The 20,126-nt window shown below is 37.0% G+C and overlaps 1 protein-coding gene across 7 annotated transcripts in view; it reads right to left on the minus strand.

Moving 5' to 3' along the window:
• The window catches only part of FRY (FRY microtubule binding protein), a 207,861-nt gene that overhangs the window by 34,302 nt on the left and 153,433 nt on the right, over nt 1-20,126 (minus strand). For all 7 annotated transcript variants that reach the window (XM_039386873.1, XM_027728918.2, XM_027728919.2 and 4 more), the window contains 10 exons: nt 17,648-17,798; nt 16,986-17,089; nt 13,421-13,606; nt 11,336-11,534; nt 10,595-10,716; nt 9,558-9,745; nt 8,521-8,615; nt 6,281-6,882; nt 4,574-4,671; nt 4,312-4,482 (listed from right to left, as the gene is read on the minus strand). In XM_039386873.1, coding sequence (XP_039242807.1) covers nt 4,312-4,482; nt 4,574-4,671; nt 6,281-6,882; nt 8,521-8,615; nt 9,558-9,745; nt 10,595-10,716; nt 11,336-11,534; nt 13,421-13,606; nt 16,986-17,089; nt 17,648-17,798 — 1,916 coding nt within the window. The remainder of the gene's footprint in view (nt 1-4,311; nt 4,483-4,573; nt 4,672-6,280; nt 6,883-8,520; nt 8,616-9,557; nt 9,746-10,594; nt 10,717-11,335; nt 11,535-13,420; nt 13,607-16,985; nt 17,090-17,647; nt 17,799-20,126) is intronic.

Raw genomic sequence — 20,126 nt, forward strand, 5'->3', positions numbered from 1 at the left:
AAAACATATTCAGCAGTTAAGTAAACTGGTAGGTAAAATTTACACTGTAATTTGGGAAGGACATCCAATAAAAACAGGAGAGTGTATTTTTATGTCTACATTTGCTGAAAGTCAGTGAGAAAAAAGAAAACATGCTGAAGAAACAAAACTACTACTATTCAGACATCAATAAATATTTATCCAAATATACTTCACTGCCAGTGCTCACCAGCTTAAACTTCCAAAGAAACATCTTCTTTTAAGGAGGAGATGGAGTTTCTGGGCTCTCTTATTGTAGAGACTAATACAAAGAAGGGCTTCATCTAAATCCCGGAATTTTGAGACACCTAGGTGCAGATCCTGTAGTACTACAATGAACCTTGGAAGTGCAGCTGTGCTTATATATATATAAATATGACATATACATGACATATATATGACATATATACATATACATACATATATACATATACATGACAGTAATTTCGGACATGTACGGACATCCGTATACGTGTGAAATGTCTCATTTGAAAATTTCCTGGAAGGCAGCATGTTCTTTCACTGGTGACAGGTACTGTCCCACCCCCCCAAATTTCAGAGGCAATCAAATGTTATTGCTGGAAGTTACCAGAAACTCAGTACTAGATACCATCCTTCATTCAGGCCAGCAAAAAAAGTTCTTCTAACATTGGCTACTATAATTATTAGGATCAAGAAAACAATTACTTATAAAAACTCTGTGCTGCATTATGTCTTCCATCAGAGAAAAATTTCAACTGTTATCCAAGTGGACTTTAGCAGTTTTTTAGATATCCTTGCTGGTCTGAATGACAAGGCTCCTCCTGTTATTGAATGAGAACACTTCATGCCAGTCAAAATGGAATGATCAGGTAGGACATGCCTATCTTATCCCACTGTGTATTTTCTGATTTCTTTCATCAGTAAAGCGAGTGATTCATAAAACAAAGTGGGCAAGTTCCATTAGCAGCACAATAAATGGAACTCACTACGCTTTATCTATTCATCTACAAAATGACAGCATGAATTTTTAAATTAAAGACACTAAATGGCAACATGCTTCAGCCCTTAAACACCTTCAGCCCTTCAGTACCTTTATTGAGAGAGAAAATGTGCGTAGCAAATCTTTTTCAAAACAGGGTTATAGACTTTTTCTTGCCTTCTATTAGGATCAGACAGAAAGAAATATTTTTGTTCTCTGACAGAGGCTACTGCATCAGACAATCTCTTCTGGGATAGCAAAAGGAATTCTTGGGAAATAATGGAGGTTTTGTGCCTCTTGCTGGTTAGAAAGCTGTTGCAGGAACTTTATCTCTATAAGTTTTTAATTATGTTAGTCAAACAAACATTTTGAGGAAATAAAGAAGGATTTTGTCTGATATTCAAGTCACCAGTGGGATAGGGCCTGATCTAGGGAATGCTTCCCCTTGCAATGTTTTAGTCTCTAGTGATTCCTTGGTTTTGAACAGGTTATGAATGCTCATGTTTCTATCACAAACTATCTTATATCTAACAAGGAGGAGGTGGAAAAATCTACCATGAGCATATTACTATGCACTGTGGTTTCTTGTCCCTTGTTCTATATTAATAGCATTAGCTATTTAAGTCCAAGCACGGCCCTGGACTTAATGAGTCACTAGTTTAAAAAGTGACCTATGCCAATTCAGATATGCTCCTAGAATGAGTGTGCTTTCATGATAAAAGGTTGAATTTTAAAAATTAATATACAAAAATCTAACATAAAAAAGTAAGCTTTCAGTAATATGTTTGTATGCTGATTTTGGTAGTGGAGGTTCAAAGTTCTACTGCACCATTAAATAGTGATTTTTCCTCATCTGTAGATTGAGATCACTCCCATATTTTTCTAGAATAAATTATCATTTTTCATGAATGGATCATATGTAAAACTGAGTAAAGAGCACTGCTTGTCACTGCAAGGTTTGGATAATAACACAGTTGAAATGTCTTATTTTATGCTTGAATCATACTCCTTGATTACAAGCAATTACCTGCCACCAAATAGGTTAAATGCAAACTTTTATTTGAATGGCAATAATTGAAACTTCTAACTTCTGCCAAGAGCATTTGTTTTCATAGCCTTAACGTGTGGTACCATGTTTTCTTCTGAAGGTACACCTGTGTGTTCAGAGGGGTCGCTGTTGCAACACAGATTTCCTTTGTTATTCTTAATCACTGCATGTCTTGCAATTTCCCTCCTGCCCAAGCATTGGGGACTGAACCAGGATTGTTAAAGCCCGAGTTTGTGTAACCAATGGCTATAACATTCAACTGCAGATTGCCCAGAGGGGCTGTTAACCTATTTGGCTTTACCTATTGACAGTATATCCCACAGCTAGTTTAGAGAAGACAGGGACACCTTGTTTATCCTGGTTTGGGGGTTAACTAAGATGAAAAGATGAAACATTCTGAATGCTGAAAAAAAATTTTTTTCAGGGCCATAACAGGCTGAACAAGATGGTTTCTTCTTGTCTCCTGCTACTTCACCAGATTGGCAGCTACTCTACGCCCATATGAATGTTCTTCAGACATGACTCAACAGCGATGCAGTCAATGTAAACACAGAAAAAGGAAGTCATGCTTACTACTCTGTCATCCTGCTGCTGATGGTGCTATGTGAGGAATGTCTTAATTATGGTCAAAAACCTGCCTGACTTGTTGTTAATACAGTAGAGTGGTGCCAGTCTACAGGAAGGGGGAACTGCACAGAAGGAGTCTCCACATGTAAGCCCAAACCCGTTTTAAAGGGAGCAAGATCACGAGCAATGGCCTTTGCGGAGATGTTGCAGCAGTAGTGACTGTACGTAGAGCATGGAAGGAAAACAGAGAGGCAAACACTTTCCTAAGGCTGGGAAAGCAAAGGAGAAAGAATTTAAACACTTTAATTTTTATAGCAATTCTTTATTAGGAATATAAGCTTCTGCTGTGAAGGAGAGACTTGGCTCTAGAGGATGGAAAGAGCTAATAGTTCTTCAGAGTCTTTGAACTTGAAAACAGATTGAAAAACCTCAAGGTCCTGTTTTAGTCTCCTTCAGAAGAGTCATGGCTTTCATTATTAGTTACGATTATCATAACTATCATATATGATTGTTAACTTAGAGCCTCCATGTGCAAACCAGGTGAGGAAATGCAGCTTGAGGTAGCAGAGCCTAGTTTGCTCTGAAGTCTTAAGTGATTGTGGGAGCACAGCCTGGCCTTTCAGGCTCTTGAAAAATCTGTCAATAGCCAGTATTAGAGACACCTGAGGAGTTTTTGTAGACCCTTTGGCAGAGGGGGGAAAAAAATCTGCTCCAAAAAATAAAGCTGCTCTAAATAAGCTAGTTAATTTATGTAGAGAGATGGGTGTCAGACTCTTTTCCAGAGTAACAAGTGACAGTATGAGAGGAAATGACCTCAAGTTGCACCAGGGGAGGTTTAGATTGGATATTAGGAAAAATTCCTTAACAAAAAGGATTGCCAAGCATCAGAACCGGCTGACCAGGGAAGTGATGGCATTGACATCCCTGCAAATTTTAAAAAAACGTGTGGATGTGGCACTTGGAGACATGGTTTAGTGGTGGACTTGGCAGTGTTAGGTTTGAGGTTGAACTTGATGATCTTAAAGGTCTTTTCCATCCTAAATGGTTCTGTGATTCTATGAATACAGAACTGTCTTCTCCCTGGATGGGAGGGGAGACTGAAGGCATCTCACTCAGTGGGGAAGTGATAAATCCGAGAACCCTACAAGAAAATGCTGTCCTGATACTGATCTGACACAAGAGGCAGAATATCAAGAAGCCTTATGCTGAAAGCTGAACTGAGCCTTGGATCCCCAGGAACAACACTGTATCAGCTCTATACTCCATGCATGAAAAATGTTAGGAGTAAGCAATGAACACAGAAGAAAACCTTGGCAGCAAGATGATACCATTCAGTATTAGAGGAATGAATATAAATTTGTATCAAGAACCAGATCCTTATATAGCAGATGATATCTTATTATGCTGGTAAAACCCTTGTGGAATTAGTCCTTCCCTTATTCTTAGTGGGATCTAAATAAATGTCCAGTTTCCTCTTGCTTTCACAGTGGAAAATCCAACTGGCTGATGAAGTAAGATGCTTTAAGATGCATCAGCTTTTGTTTTAGTGTTCAATATTGATTTTTTATAGCAATTATGTCTGTTAATTTCTGCTTTTTATTTTTAATTATAAAATAACAGCAGCAGAGAGCCCCCAGAAATCTGCTGGCAGACTTCATCTCTTTGGGCTGTCAGGCAACAGAAGAGTTAAAACAGTAAAAAGTTTTCAAAAACTTACCTCAGCCAAATATGTAACCATACTCAAAGTAATATCAGCAAATGCTTCATGAAGGTAACGGCAAACCACATTTACCCAGGTAGCACAGTCCCTTGTATAGCTGTGTGTTTTATAAAGGGTCATGACATGTGCAAGATTTGATAGCTTGGGGTTCTTCTCCTCCAAACAAACCTAATTAAATATAAATGTCAAAACATATTGAGAACAAGGCAACTGCATTTCCAGTTTTGAGGATGTACAAAACAGTAAATGATTTTGATACCTGAGCAATCCTTTCAGCTATATCTTTACAAAACTGGTTTGGGCCATCAAAATGCTGAATTAAATGGGGCAGGAGACACAAAACATTCAGTGGAAATCCTAGAACAGGAAAATACAGAACAAAATGTGTATTTTGGACAGCAAGAGCCACAGTGATCTTTAAATCTGGTCACAATTTTGATATTACATTAATTATAAACTCACACAGACTCTGTCAAGTTGTTCACACCACTGGCCATTCCACATTTGTCTTAAAGGAGCCTTAATTTGAAAATCCAGTACATCATTTACAATACTGTTGTAAAGTATGAAACTATTTCTGCAAACACTACTGCACATTCCTGTTAGAGATCATGTTTATCTTTTCCACTTAACTGGCTTATTGACAGTCTTAACTAGCGGCATTTTCATTACTGCTGCTAAAACACAAGAAGAAAATCACTGAGTATTGATCAATAAACAACTGTTTTGGTCAGGCTGCCAGGCTCAGCTTCCATTGTTTTATATTGTTCAAGGTAATAATAATAATGATGAATCAAAATTCTGATGTAACAGGTCAGCTAAGACTACTCAACGGGGTGCTTTTGAAGCTGGGTGATGGTTCCTGCAACCAAGTGCTGGCTGCTGTCAATAGCATAAGTACTGTCTGGAACTGTAGTTGATGAACTACAGGCAGCAGCTGTAACAGTGAGCTGTAACAAAAACTGCTCTGGTTCAGGTGGGAGCTCAGAAGTCAAGTAATTGTATCTAGACACCATCTGTTTTTTGAAAAGAAAGAATCTGATCTATGAAAATAATTTTCTAACCATTCATTCCCTCTTGTTCTACACAACTAAACAAGTTGCCTAAATTAGGACCACAGTTTCCCTAGTCTGCCTCTGTACTCAGGGAAAAGAAAAGATACCACCAGATGGTACTGTCACAGCCTATGTGTGAATTGCCCAACAAAGTCTGGAACACAGGCACCACACAGGTGCTTAGAGATGGGCAGGCTGTTCATGGCATTCATCCCTTTATTCTGTGTCTAAGCTTGTTATGACTTAGTTGTTAAGCCTGGACAGTTGTCTTAATATCTGTGTTTCTGACTGAAAGACAGGAGTAAAAATCTGGAAAAATGCAGAAACTCTCTTCAAGACATATATTTAAAGGAAGTGGTCACAACCTCAGCTAAGTAACTGGGAATTTAAAAGTGTTAACTTTATAACCCAGGCCTCTCTCCTCACTCACTATTGTGCTATTGTAGTTTATCTAGACAGTGTACAACAGTTTTAGATATTGGTATTTCTAGGGAAAATTCCATGAAGCGCTAATTTAAAATCAAGTAATTTGACACAGTCTGAAAATAATTCAAGAGAAAAAGTGAGCAAAATAGGCTATAGAAAATTGGACAGTATCTCCTTACATGTGTTTACTTTGTCAGCACTCAGAAACTTTATATACTGCTAAGCCCTAGAAATGAAATGTTAAATAATACATGATTGCTCTCCTCCAAAACCTTATTGTGCAATACAGTCACTTTTTAGAAACATGTTATTGTGGTTACGAAATTTCAAAAAAAGCCCACCCAGCTCAAAGCAAAAGTATATTATGCTATATTAAAAGAGAAAGAAAAATGCCATTTTTGGTTTTGTTCAGACAGCCAAATGAGATCTGTCACCAAATGTCAATGCAACATAAACTGAAAGAGAGGAAAGCATGCTGGTTTTACCTATAGCTTGAGAGGAATCCACCATGGATATTCGAGATACTGGAGTCAGCAAGCTAAAGAGCTGTAGCGTGAGATCAGTGGTAGTAAGGGAGGTGAATCCTTTCAAGAGTAGCTGCTGAAGTCCTGAGAAGTCTGCCCACTTCAGCTGCCCCTGCAACTTCTCTAACTTCTCCCGGTTTTCAGCTTTATCTAGTGGCAAATGAGCCAGAAGTTTATTCAGTAACCGCAATGCCATCAGGTACTCAAACTCAAAATCCGACTCCATCAAAGCCACAGCAACCCAGAAGATGGTGGCCAGTAGGTTGGTTGGATTGTTAATATGGGATGGATCAGTAAGACTGTCCTTTAGAGAGGATGAACTTCTTGTTTTAGAGGACAGGCCTTGTTGTGTGCATGCCTGAATTCTGTCTAGTGTGGCACTGCGTGGTGGGTCTGAGGACTTGTCCACATCTCCAAATTTTTTGGGTACAGAGAAGCTCCTCTGGTGTCTGCTTCGTTCAGCAGTGGCTGTGTTGCCACTTGCAGGATTCACATTCAGCTGTCCTGTGCTCTTCCGATTTGCAGTCAGTTTGGTGTTTGATGTTAAATCTGGTGAAGATGAACTGAAACCAAGATATATAACATACATTACAATGTGTGAATGCACAGCTTGCTCATATTGGATGCAAGCTAAGTATTTATCAAACTGTAAATAAACATTTAAACAGGAAAAGTAAAACACCACACTGTCTGCTGCAGCCTGTCTTTTTTTTCAGAAGTGCCCACAGATATGACAGAAATAAGGTTCTCATGGCACTGCACCAAACCAGAGTAGAATAGCCTACAGTTTAAATAGACAAGAACAACATGGGGATAAGAAATACAGAGCTGTGAAGTGACTTGTGGAAATGCCCATACAATGGGACAGTGGCAGAACTGAAAATAACTTTGGTCTTTAAAATGCCCTCATCAGTGAAGCAAGCCCTGAACTTGGCATGTCTTGGCAGGCAAAATGCACAATTGCTTACTGGTTAATGTGAGAACTGTGGACAGAAAAAACAGCATATCTTAAAAAATACACCAGATTATCCTCAAGAAACCTATCATGTGACTGCCTGCCAGTACAGGTCCTTCAGAAACCTTGCTGTCATTGCATCCTCTCCTGCCTGTATCCTGAGATTTCTTCAAGGTAGTTCACAGAAAGTGTAGGTGTTTCAATTTCAATGACTAATGCCTCCTCATGGATTACCAGGTGATGATCCAGACAATACCTATCAATGATCTGTACAGATGAACACGTTGTGCTGATACATGCAAGGGAAGTTTGTTCTCCGGGAACAGCTAATTCCTGACTCTACTATGAGCCCCTGCTGTCTATAGTAATTGAAGAGAATCTAATTATGGAATCAAGTGTCAGGGTAAAGTATATTGCATCCCACTGCTTACTGGAGTGTTTTCTATTCTCTGTTCCATCTTATTCTTTCCTGAAATGTGCACTAAAGAAAGATAAATAGCTCTTAGTTTAGAAAGCAGAAGCATATTTCCCCCTCTTTACTCTGTCACGAGGCACTACTTGTGTTCTGGCATTACACAGCACCCTGCCTACCATCGTCAAAAAACACAGCCCCTGTATTTTTGTGCTGCATGTAAAGCATGGTAACTTATGGACATTTTTTAAAAAAGTTACCTATTTTGTTGTTACTATTAATTACCCTCACTACTGTCAACAGCCATATTACAGAAGGAGCCTGCAATATTCCTCCATATACAAAGGTCGTCTTTCAGGCCATGGGTTTCAGAAAGATGGTCTACACATCCAGCAAAATCCACGTATACATGGGACAAAATTCTCCCTAGTTTTATTGAGGAGAAGAAACCATGATCATTTACTTCTTGGGGAAAATTTCATCTGAGAATGACAGATTATATGAAACCAGTATTACAAAAACCATGTTCCTTTCCAGATATGTTTTCGGGTATATGATACAAAGGTGCAAAAATACAATATTTTTAAAGGATGTTAAAGTAGGTTATAGCTAAGTGGCAGCAAGGCAGAATTTATAATACATTGTAAAGTTCCATTAGTTGTATCAACATTATTTCAACTATGGCAAAATTTGGCTGAATGTGCTCATATCTAGCTCTCTGTAGGTTACAAATGAGCTCAGTCTTATCAAAATTATTTTTTCCTGTTAGGCTGCATAACTGCACACTTAATATCATGAGATATTGAAAAAAAATTAGTTAGAACAGCCTCTTACCGTGATAACACCGTCAAAAGATCACTGTTCTTCAAACAGTCAGACAGATTATCCACTGCAGCTTCCAAAGTAAGTAGTGCCTCCATTACATACCCCTATCAATGCATGAGATTAACCATTACAACAAAGACATTCAAAAAAGTAACATTTAAAAATCTTCAGTTCATAAAAGGAATAGGCACCTACTGAAACCCCATAATTTCTCTTGAAAAAGAACAACATTCACATCAAAGCCACTGCCCTGAACATTAAAATGTCACTACAAATGTGTTTTATTTTCTGCCTCTAAATGCTCTATGAAGGTATGCAAGAAGAGCACATATCTCATCAGGGTATTGGCAATGGCCCACCAAACCTCTGACTTGCAGGTTAGTGATTTACACTCTACACAAGCAATTGTGACAGAATATTACTGTCATCTTGTGGCAGTTTCATTACCTAAGTAAAATATGAAGGTGATGTCAGTCTATTTCTTACTAAGAGCAAGTATTTTTCTTTATTAAGTCTTGAATCTTGCAATAAACAGTCTCTGATGGTAAAATTTCAGTCTGTTTAGCTAAACTGAATGAACATCACAGTTCAGTGAAAGGTGAAAGGTCTGTATCAAACTAAGTCAGTGCAGGCTCTGTATTATTACAGATGGGGTGGATTTCTTTATTTCAAAAGATGTTAACATTTAAGGAATGAGATGGTGTCTACTTCATCTCGTCAGATTAGATCAGCAGGTAGATGATGGATTCCTTAAGCTCAAATTAATAGCGTTGAAAGGGAAAAATGGTCATCATGAAGATTTCAGTTTGAGTGACAAATACTAGATATTTTCTAGCTGTTCTCTTTAGAGGTATGTAAGACTGTAACAGCCTGACGAAGGTTTAGGTAATGCACATGTGAATTCAGTAAACTCAGAGGTAACCTTTTCTAAGGCCACATTATACTCTTCATCATTCGACTCCAGAACACCCTTGCTAAAATGCTAATTTTAAATTAAGTATACATTGAATCAACAGTACTAAGAAGCATTATGTACATATGCATACCTGAATCTCATCTCCATGCTCTCCAATAACTTCCACCAATCTTGACAGGAGGTCAGACAACGCATGTGCAGAAAGGGGCTGCTTTAGGGCCCTGAATATCTGGAAAGAGCGACCTGCATAATGTCTGGAAGAGCTTGAAAGAGCTGTTTGTAAAGCAACTTCACTCAGATGCTGCTCCAAATGAAAACCTAAGCAAAAGAATAGGATGTCAATTTTTTTTTTATGACAGACTTTGCTGTGGGTCATAAACAGCTGAACCTACTCTGTGAGGAGGATATGCATGTTAGCATATCCCGCAAACCCTGTGAGAAATGGAGGTGCAGAAATGTCTGTGTTTTGGAGAATTTCTCACTGCTTACATTTATTTCACACAGAATGTAAGAAAATGAACTGCAAAACAAAATTCTGAGTCTAAAATTAGTAATCTGATTTATTTTTTTTTACAGTTCATGGACAAACTTTCAAGCCAATCACTAATCTTGCTGGCAGAAAGAGAGTAACTTCTGAAGACTCCCAAACTGAAAGCAAAGTTATATTAGGAGTCTTTCTATTAGCTTCAGAAGGCTTTGGATAAGATCTTTAATATAAATACTGATGCTGCATTCTGCTTTGATCTTTGAAGATATTTAATTAGCAACTGTGTTGGTTTTCAAAATACAATCAGTGCATTTCCTAAGTTCTAAAAACATAATAAGTGAAAACTAAACTTTTATTGCCTGAAGAACTTTACTGAAGTACATTTACTGAGTAGCTGTGATGTATTTACCAACAGATAAATACATAGAGGAGATTTTATCTGGCAGAATCAATCAAAAGGCTTTCTACCAACAGCCTTGAAGAAGTACTCAATTTAACATTTAGCCACAGTTTAATCTAACATGAATTTTTTTAAAGTAATTCTTTCATATGTTATGCATCCTTGTTAAGACATATGTGTTCTGTTTCTGCATAAGCAGATCTACTAAGTCACAGAATAAATATTAAGTGTGACCGTGAGGGAATATTTCTTTAGTTATAAAAGCAAAAAGATTTACTACCTGACTTGGAATCTTTAAATACAGATACAACATGGCGCAGAAAATTAGTGAGCTGTTCAGCACTCTTGGTGTTCTGATTTTTGGGAGTGATATCTTCATGGCACCAAAGTGGACCAAATGCCCTTAAAGAAATACATAACAAAGTGCAAGATTTCTTTGAGTTATCTGAAATAAATGTAATCGGTTAAAAGATATAATCTGTAAAGGCAGTTAGATATTTACAGGGTCATGACCTGGAAAACATGCAACTGAACAGAATTTTAAATACAAGTAAATAAATACTCCTACGCTGTATTTTACAAAGTCTCTCTCTTAAATATAAGCTATACCATTTAGAGAGCAGGATAAACAAATCCCTGTTCTTTAATTTAACAGTGTGTGCCTAGAATCTGCTGGCTGTAGTTGGTAGTTAATACTAGTCTCACTATGGCCTTTCACTATGCCCTGTACATTTTCTATCTTCTTTTATAATAATAAAACTGTCTTCTTCCACTAGTTCATTGCTGAACATAATAATATCAGTCAATTAAACACTTCATTTCTGTCGGACAAGATTCTTTTCTGCTTTTCCTGACACTGAAGTGTTTTTAAGTACCCACCTACTAAAATTAGTATCAATAACAGAGGAATGGGAGTTTGTAATTACTATATAAGCTCAGTAATTTTCCTTAGAGTCTTTTAAGTTGTTACATGAAAGTATGCATTTCGAGTACAAACATATCCTCTGCTTATCTCCATTACCTGGTTGTCAGGAACTCAATTAATTTGTTTGCTTTCTCATCTGATTCAGCAGCAGTGTCCATGTCCTCAACTTCTTGTGTAATCTGTGGCAGATTTCCACTACTGCCTCCCAGACTGATACTGGAAGAGGTGGAGCTGGAGCTCAAGCCGGAGTCTGGCACCGGAGATGACTGGTATTCCCGCAGAAAGTCAAAGCCACCTGCCAGCCAAAAGGGAGGAGATAAAGATGGAATGCACTGTTGGGCCAGTGTTACAGATTAAAGTGTCTGCCAAGCAACTATTTTCAGAGTCAGCAACAGAAACGTTCTACTGGGAAATGGGGAAAACCTGCGGAATACAACAACCTCAAACGCTGATGGGAGTGAAAATGGTACTGTGTTTTTAAAGGTGTAGAACTCAACATAAAATGAAAAATATTTAAGTTTTTTACATTCAGAAGTGTTACTTTTTGTAAAGTGAATTTAGAAGTTGGCAAAGTGCATATAAAGATCAGCTCAATTTTCTGGACTGGTCTGATGAAGAAAAAAAACTCTGCAAGGTGGAATTATTAGGACAATTATGTTGCCCTAATTTTACAAATGTAATGGAAACCAAGACACAAATGTTTAAGGCTTCTGTTCACCTTTAGTAACTGTAACCACTGGACTACTCATACTAAATTTTTTCTACATTAGGATTAACCATCTGAGTAAGTGTTCTGCTAGATCAAAACCTTGACACACAGTTTCAGAGCTGAAATTAGAAACTAAGGTTAGACTGCTAGTCATCTTAGGCTGTATCTACAACAGAAAAAAAGGCCTTGTGAGAAGAATGAGAGCAGGACAAAACCCATTGCAGATCATGACACTCTTAATTTAGTTGCCTGACATACCTCAGCTTAAGTATTTTCAATTAGGATTCTTTGCTATAGCTACTCAGCCACACTTTCACTCTTTATATTAGTTGCTCAAAAGAGAGTCCAAAGACCAAGTTTTGACACTTTCTTGGACTTAAGAGGCCCATACTCAGGGTACCAATTATGTTTTTCAGACACAGGAATAAAAACAGTTTTTCATTTTGGCATAAAAGCAGTAATATAATTTTAATGTAAGAATTTTATTCTGTATTTAATAATCCACAGACATGCACTGGAAAAGAAATCTACCTAACTTGAGACAGGAAATTCGTGTGAGGTAATTTTGCATAGACGTTATTCAGAATGAAACCTCTTTGGCAAAACATTCATTAATCTGAAGTACCTATCCTGTCTACACATCATTTTAAAATAACTTCGTTGTGTCTCAGAAAAAAAAAGTTATCACATAATATTCTTTATAAAGCCAAATTACTTATTACTTATATTCCTAAAGAACCATGGAAATGCCACTTATTTGATAATATTTCCTTTTCATTTTTCAGTGTATGGTGAAGCTCCTCACTCTCTCCCAGACAAGTAATCCTACATCCATAACTCTATATTGGCTCTATGACCCTTCAAATTTCAATAGTACACTTGCCTTTGGTATTATTATGACAACAACAAATCTAGCTAGCAGCTTTCTACAGACTGTTCCCAACCAACCCCTTAAAAAAAGGTAAATTGGTAAAAGTTAACAGAACACTGATCTCAGCAGAAGTCTGAAGTAAGCCTCCTAATCTAGAAACAGATTTCAGGACAGAAATTAAGTTTATCTGTGATACAAAGGAGGGTGTGTATCATGTTAAATTTAACTTAATGGAAAATCTGAGCTGCATATCCCTGTCTCTTTCTGTGTTGGAATTATTTACTAATTTCTTTAGAAGGTTGAGGAATGATTGCCCTCATTTAAAGTAGTCTTGGCTCCCTGAGGGGGGAGTCGAGAAGTTATTAGGCCTATTCATTTTAAAATACTACATTATATATTATGCCTTACATTAGATAAATTTCCTGCTATCATGAAAAGTTATCTAATAATAAATAGCATTCACATGGAGTTAATATTACTGTTCGTATTTTCCACTTTACTACTTCGATTTATCAAAACTGTTGTATTTTAGAAAAGTAATCCTACTTTCAAAAACCTGACAGTATAATGCAATGTTCTCTTATTTTTCTTGCTTTGTTACCTGTGTAAAGATATTCAGGTAAGTATGCCGGTTGTACTGTCAGAGTCTTGGTCTCATTCATCTCTCTGGTCTGAAGCAGCACTGATGCAATGGCTTGATAGTTGTTATTGCAAGATAATGCAATCAAAAGGTGAAGCAGTAACTTTTTACTGTGTTCAAAGACCTCCGGGCGGTAATGGTCAAGGCCTAAATGAAAAGGTTACAGCAACCTCTGAATATGAAGTAATAATAAACAAGTTCACATTCCAGAAATAGTGAAAATTACAAGGCAAGTCCATGACAACAGTACAAACAAACAAAAGATGTAGTATTTTCAGACACAGTTACTATTGTTGTTACTTGTGTATAATCAGTTTCCAGACTGAGGTCCCATACAGGAGGTACAAACAATGAGTGGCAATACAACTTTATACATTCTGTCTCGGTGCAGTGTTAATTTGCCAGGTTTGGCAAACCTCTAAAGGTAAGGAATTAATGATGGTGATTGTAATTACATTGCTTACCACAGTATGTGGCTTTCTTGCACAGACATCAGGTTTAGAATGAGTGCAAACTGTAAGAGGTAGATACTGATTTATTAAGAAAGGAACTGACAGACAAATCACTTAAAAATGAATTTCAGCTACCAGTGAGTAGCATGAGATATTAGCCCCTAGCAGAGGGTGCAGAACTGAAACTGAAGGTTAGCACTGAAAGACTGATCTGGTTTACACTACTGCTGTTTGTAAGATTTTAAAACAGCCTGAATAATTCACAAATTACAAATATGAGGGAAACTTGTATGTTTGTAAAATGAAGTTTGTAAAATAAACTGCATTCTATTGTAGTAAACTCTTTTTGATTCTCTTTCAGTACCTTCCAAGATATTTAAAGTACTTTTTTCTGTTTAGGAGTAGTTTAAGTGCTGAAAAGTTATTTTTTTAACTTCTTCAGCTCCTCTCTTCTCAGGATATATTCCTCTTTAAAAAGCAGCTCCTTCATTACTTTATTTTTCAAGTCAGGTGTTTTCTAATATACTCCAGTCATGCTGGTTCTTGCTGGCCTGCAAAAATAGTTGCTCATGCTGCCTGAACAGCGTGCCTTTGGCTCCTAAGGGCAGTTCTTTGGAGGTCCTGTGATTCTTGGTCTCTTACTCCTCTGCCCATAGCCTCTACAAAAAAAAAATGCAGGCATCCTCTCCATCCTCTTTTTCAGCTTCTTCAGGTTTCTGCTCCTATTCTCCTTTCTCCATTTCCTTCCACCTACCAGGAGACAATGAACTCATCCTACCCTAAAATACATCAGAAAGGATGTAAAAAGTTCTTCTAGTTGAAGATAAATTCTATATTGGCAACACTTGTGACTGAAATCCTATGAAACCCCAGGGCTGTATGAAAGTCTTGGCACAGATCTTCTAACTATAAGAGAAGGACAGTTCAGTCTTTGTGCTTGTCCAGTGCTGGGCCCTTCTTTACTTTGGAAGCGTTCCTGAGAGGGTAAACTTCTGTGACGTGGAAACATTTCCATGGGGAAAAAGTCTAGCTGCTCAACTCATTTCACATTGGTTGCAAAAGAGATTTTATACAGCAGTGATTTTCATGCCCTTCTGACATAGGCAGGTTCACACCAGCACTATGCCTCTCCACTATCACTACTACAAACCATCTGTTAGGCTATTAAACACACATAAATTGCAAAATTCTTTCATTTAAGTATTTTCTCATTCCAATAAATGAAAGGATATTGGCTCTCCAGCTAGCCACTATACTAGTTTCCAGTTTCCTTTTTAGTCAGAGGTATCTGTCTGTCTATTGACATACCAACAGGACAGAAATACTTGATTTTCAATCACAGTCATACCTTTGGCTAACATATAACATAACATCCTTAAAACATCACAAGAACTCTACTACAAAACATAGAAGAATTTTCCACAGGAGGTTTAACAGCTCTAGAGAAATTTACTTTAAAGCCTTTAAGCTGTGATCTCACTCTAGTCACCACTAAACCAGTTACACTTAGTTACCAGTTATATTTAGCTTTAATTTCACATTTTAGAATTGAGAGTTCTTAATGAAGAGGTTGTTTCAAATGCTATTTATAAATTTCTATTTGTTTCTTATTAAAAAAATGTAATGTTGAAACCTTATTGCGCAAACAAATAACTAAAGACATTTTTATAATGGATTACTAGTGTCTTAACTATTTTTGCATATGTTTGTTTGCATGGCTCCCTGATGGCTCCTTAAAGCTGCCTTAACTAAAGTGGTCATGCTGCTGCATGACCACTTCTGTCTTGTTATTCCTGTATTCTTGTGAGAATTTCTAACTGTAAGCACCAGTTTTCTCACACTTGTTACAAATCACATTAAAGATGTTTGATCAGTTAATGGTTATTGATTTGATCCATAAACTTGATCCAGTTTTCTTTCAGCTCCCTCTTACACTTGGAAAGTTCACAGACACATAAAAAAAGAAGGAAAAAATTGTTATGGGCAGCCACAAAATAAATTTAAATTTTAAGTGAAGAATATATGCGAAATATCCTATTGAAACTGACTCTGAAAGTCCCATCCAACACAGTCCTGGTTATTAGTCCTGCATTTAATCAGTAGTTTGTGAAATAAATATACTGATATAAAAAAATCCTATTTCATAAAAAAATTCAAACAGAACAGTTAGTGACAGAGTAGCATAAAAGGAGAATGAATTATCTTCTTCAACTTACACTGTTACTGTGCTGTAACCTCCCAGTTTAATCTCTTTTTGTCTGCTGAACAGCAGACTCTTTCCAGACTGACCATGAATAGACTTAGTGGTAACTATGCTGTCTGAATGAGAAGTGAACTGCGATCTCAGCTGTAATAAATTTATTTCACAACTGTCTGGCTGTGGGTTTTTGTGAACACTATTATTTATCAACTGTGAAAGTTAAGGAATGGCTTTATAATGCTAAATACTCTTGCGTGCTAAAAAATTAGACCACTCACTTTTCGTAATGTTAAACAGGAGAACAGGAAAGCTAACACCTTCCAGCTGAACTGTGTTACAATCAGGAGCAGACACAGCAGTGGGGAAAAAGCAGTGCCTCTATGCTCAGGTACATAAGAGATAAAGTATTCCATTAGCAATGCAATTAATAAAGCTTGCTTTCCAGCGGTCTGTGTCCTACTCCACTACCTCTGCAGTACAGTAATCTTGGATCTCTTACAGAGTATTTTTGCAAAGGCAAGAGACAGCACCAATGTGTGTAGTCCAGGCCTAAGGCATATGTAGACTGCTATCACAAACCAAACTGTACTAGGGCCTGAGTTTCACCTGCTATGTGTTTTTAGAGATATTTTAGGAAGTCAATCATTTTTGAATTTCTACACATCTCTCAAATTTGGGTGAAATTGGCCAAAATATTCAAAAGCTTCAAAGTTTTGAGACTAATTCATGTACCATAATTCCCTTGGGCTTTTTTTAAGTGGAGGGGGAGGTCATAATCAAAACATGTAAGAAACACAGCTCTATAGCTTCAGCAAAACTAAAGGAAAAGGATGGGAGTACATTTATACTTTGTTTCTTGTTCTGTTGGTTTTACCTAAAAAGAGAGCATGTAGCAACAAAGGGAGGTGAAGAGCCCAATCTTCTCTCACACTGTGATCCACTACCATCTCAGTCATGAAGATGACAGCAATATTGCACCTAGAAATTAAATCACATTATCAGTTTCAAATGTCTTGGAAATGGGAAAGCAGTACAATGATGCCTATTTCTGAAGAAATAAACAATCTCTAAATTTTCAAATTTATTGCATTTCTTCCCAACATGATTAATGCTGAAGCACCTTAGTTATGGTATTAAGCAGATAAGTACCCATTACTGAAAAAACCCCTATTATTGTCAATGCAAATTATGTAAAAAAGGAATTTCAGAATACACATAGCCTACTTAGAATAAAAGATCAAAGCCCTATGAATAACAGGCACAAAGGCTTTGGAGAGAGAAATTTTCCTTTCCGTTTTAGTTGTTTCTTCAGTCTGATTCTTACCAGCAATGTCCTACATTGTAAATAGGCTTTCTGGTAGAAATCTGGTAGAGTTGAGAGCTTTCATTGCAAGTTAGTTTTTGCACTGGAAATCAGCAGAAATTTAATGTATGATTTTCAGATGTTCTGAGTGGTGGGACAGTTGAATTGGTGTTGGTCAACTAGTAAGAGGAAGCATCACACTGTGTGAAATGTCAGAATGAGAAACTGCTCACCTATGAAGGGGGCCCCGGGGTGTGATAGTTTCTGGGAGGTAATCCACAAGTGGTGCCCAACATCCTCCATTGTAAGGCATAGGCAGGGGATGTGGCTGTTTGGTTTCCACAATATTCAATAACCAGCTTGTATATGGAGAAACAGGATCGTCTGCATGGAAAATCATTAAAACAGAGTGTATAAAACCCAAGTCTGGTCATCCATTTTTGAGAAATACTAAAATAGATTTTATGCTAACGTATCAGTTCAGCTGTTTGGAATAATGTGATAAGATGCCATGACGTTTGCAAATTCCTGTGTTCAATAACAAGTGATGCATTTTTAATCCCTCTTTCATGCTGATGGAAATTAAAGAGATTCTAAGCAGACAGCACTGAATGGTAGGAGCGGCAGCTGAATGCCTGCTGTCCCTTAGTAGCTTTGGATCCAGATCACAAAGCACCAAGCAACGGACTTTCTCTTCAAAAATGAGAGAAAAGTTCAGCCAACAAAGCTGCTGTCAGAAGCCATCTGCTGCAAGGAGCAGAGTACCAGTGACACATTCTTGCAACTCCTCGCCAGTGCCCTGCTGAGCAATGCTACAAAGGCAAAGTTAAATGTCCTGAATTAGCAAAGAGGCATAAGGAATGCAAAAAACATCTTCAGGGCAATTTTGTTTCAACAGGGAAGAATTATCTCTTGAATTTCTCATATTTAACTTTGCTTCACTATGACAGCTGCTGTTTGTTAATGAGCATTAGGGTTTTTTCTTCCACCTGCTTATCTGCAATGATGTGGGTCAAGTAAGTTATGTCCAACAATTTCTGTCTTCTCTCAGCTGCACAGTTTTGTTAATCTCTTCTGTGTTTTGTTCCCTCTCACTCCTTTTGATTTTCCCACTGGTCAGTTTTTATTTCTGAGGTCTAGCAGTTTGCAATACACTGCTGTGGAAAGTAACTTTTCCAGGTCTGTTCTTGACATACACCCAAACGTTGCCTTTTATGAATTTTTAATTAGTGTTATTTTTTGCTCTGCTTTGTTTGTTTTTGTTTGGGGTTTTGTGGGCTTCTGTTTGCTTGTTTGTTTTGGTTTTATTTTGTTTCCCTTTTGTATTTTAGGTAGATTTGAAACTCTCAGCACTTTCTTCTTTTTTTTTTTAACAGCATGCATCTGATGCTTGTCAGCTTTCCCACGGGAAAAGAAATTGTTTTGATGCCTACAAAAGTATCAGAGCTAGCTATTTCTAATGCACATCAATTCTTAGTTTTGAAAAAACATCTTCAGCCCAGATCTTCAGGAGACCTTTAATGCAGTAGCTGCTCCTCCAATTATTTCTAAAATGCAACTTTATAATTACCATTCTTCAGTGCTGGTCTTTCAAGGAACATTTTAGGCCTTTATGATTTAGACCTCTACTTAGATCCTCATCTGGAGGATGATTGCTTAGTTACAGATAAAGAATAAACCAACCTAATAATGTATCAAAGTACAGCATTTTTGCATATTCATCTTCTAAGAATTAACCAGATAATGTTTGCCAGATGCTTTTCACAGGCACAACTTATTTAAGTGTTTAACAGCATAGTGCTTCATGAAGTTCATACTGAGACTTAGATCCTCACTCATGTTTTCACAGGTTTATGTACAGACTGAAAAAGGAACAAAGAAGCACTTTGAAGTTTAACATGCAATCCTTATCCAAACAAAATGTTTTCTGTGCTGCAGAGTTATGTTCCCTGTTTATATCCTCAGCAATACGTGTATGTTCAAGTAGACTGGAGAAAAGAGAGAAGCCATACAAGCAACTCCTTTGCAGCTTAATGGAATTTGCATTATGTATCTTGTAGAATGATGAATGGTATAAGAATTGCTCTTTCTTATTAGAATTTTATATACATGTCAGCAGCTAAGTAAAATGCATTTTATTTTACATCTAGGTATTCATATATTTGCTAAAGGAACCCCTAGGCGAAGCACACTTTGCATAAATATTCATGGTACTATGAAGCTTGCATGTACATGCAGGAAAAAAACAGTTGGGCACTGGTTTGAGGAGACATTCCAAAAGAGCAAAGAAAATTTCAGTATTTTTTAACCTTTTATTACTCTAAGCTCTTGTCAAAACCACCAACTTTTGAAGGTTGTTCTGATAGTATAAATATTGTTCTGTTTTGAAAGATTGTTAATGCAGATCAGATTAGCACCAGTGTTCCAGTTAACATCTGGCGAAGAATTTTTAGTAGCTGCAGCACTAGAAACCCACAAAAAACCCAAGACAAGTGTACTAAGACCTACTGAGTTTAAGATGTTACAGACTTTTTTGTGTATTTAAATACTCAAGTTTGTACATACACAATATTTTGTAAATATTGTGCTTCATAATTATGAATAATAGTTTCTAATATACATTTAATTATCCCATTGTATTGTATTTGACAGTGTTTGCATATTTTGCAGAAGAGTATTGCCAAAAATTACTTAGATTAAAGCATATTTAAA

This window comes from Pipra filicauda, unplaced genomic scaffold (assembly GCF_003945595.2).
Source record: "Pipra filicauda isolate LSUMZ 115617 unplaced genomic scaffold, ASM394559v2 scaffold50_size3627746_pilon, whole genome shotgun sequence".
NCBI lineage: Eukaryota > Metazoa > Chordata > Aves > Passeriformes > Pipridae > Pipra > Pipra filicauda.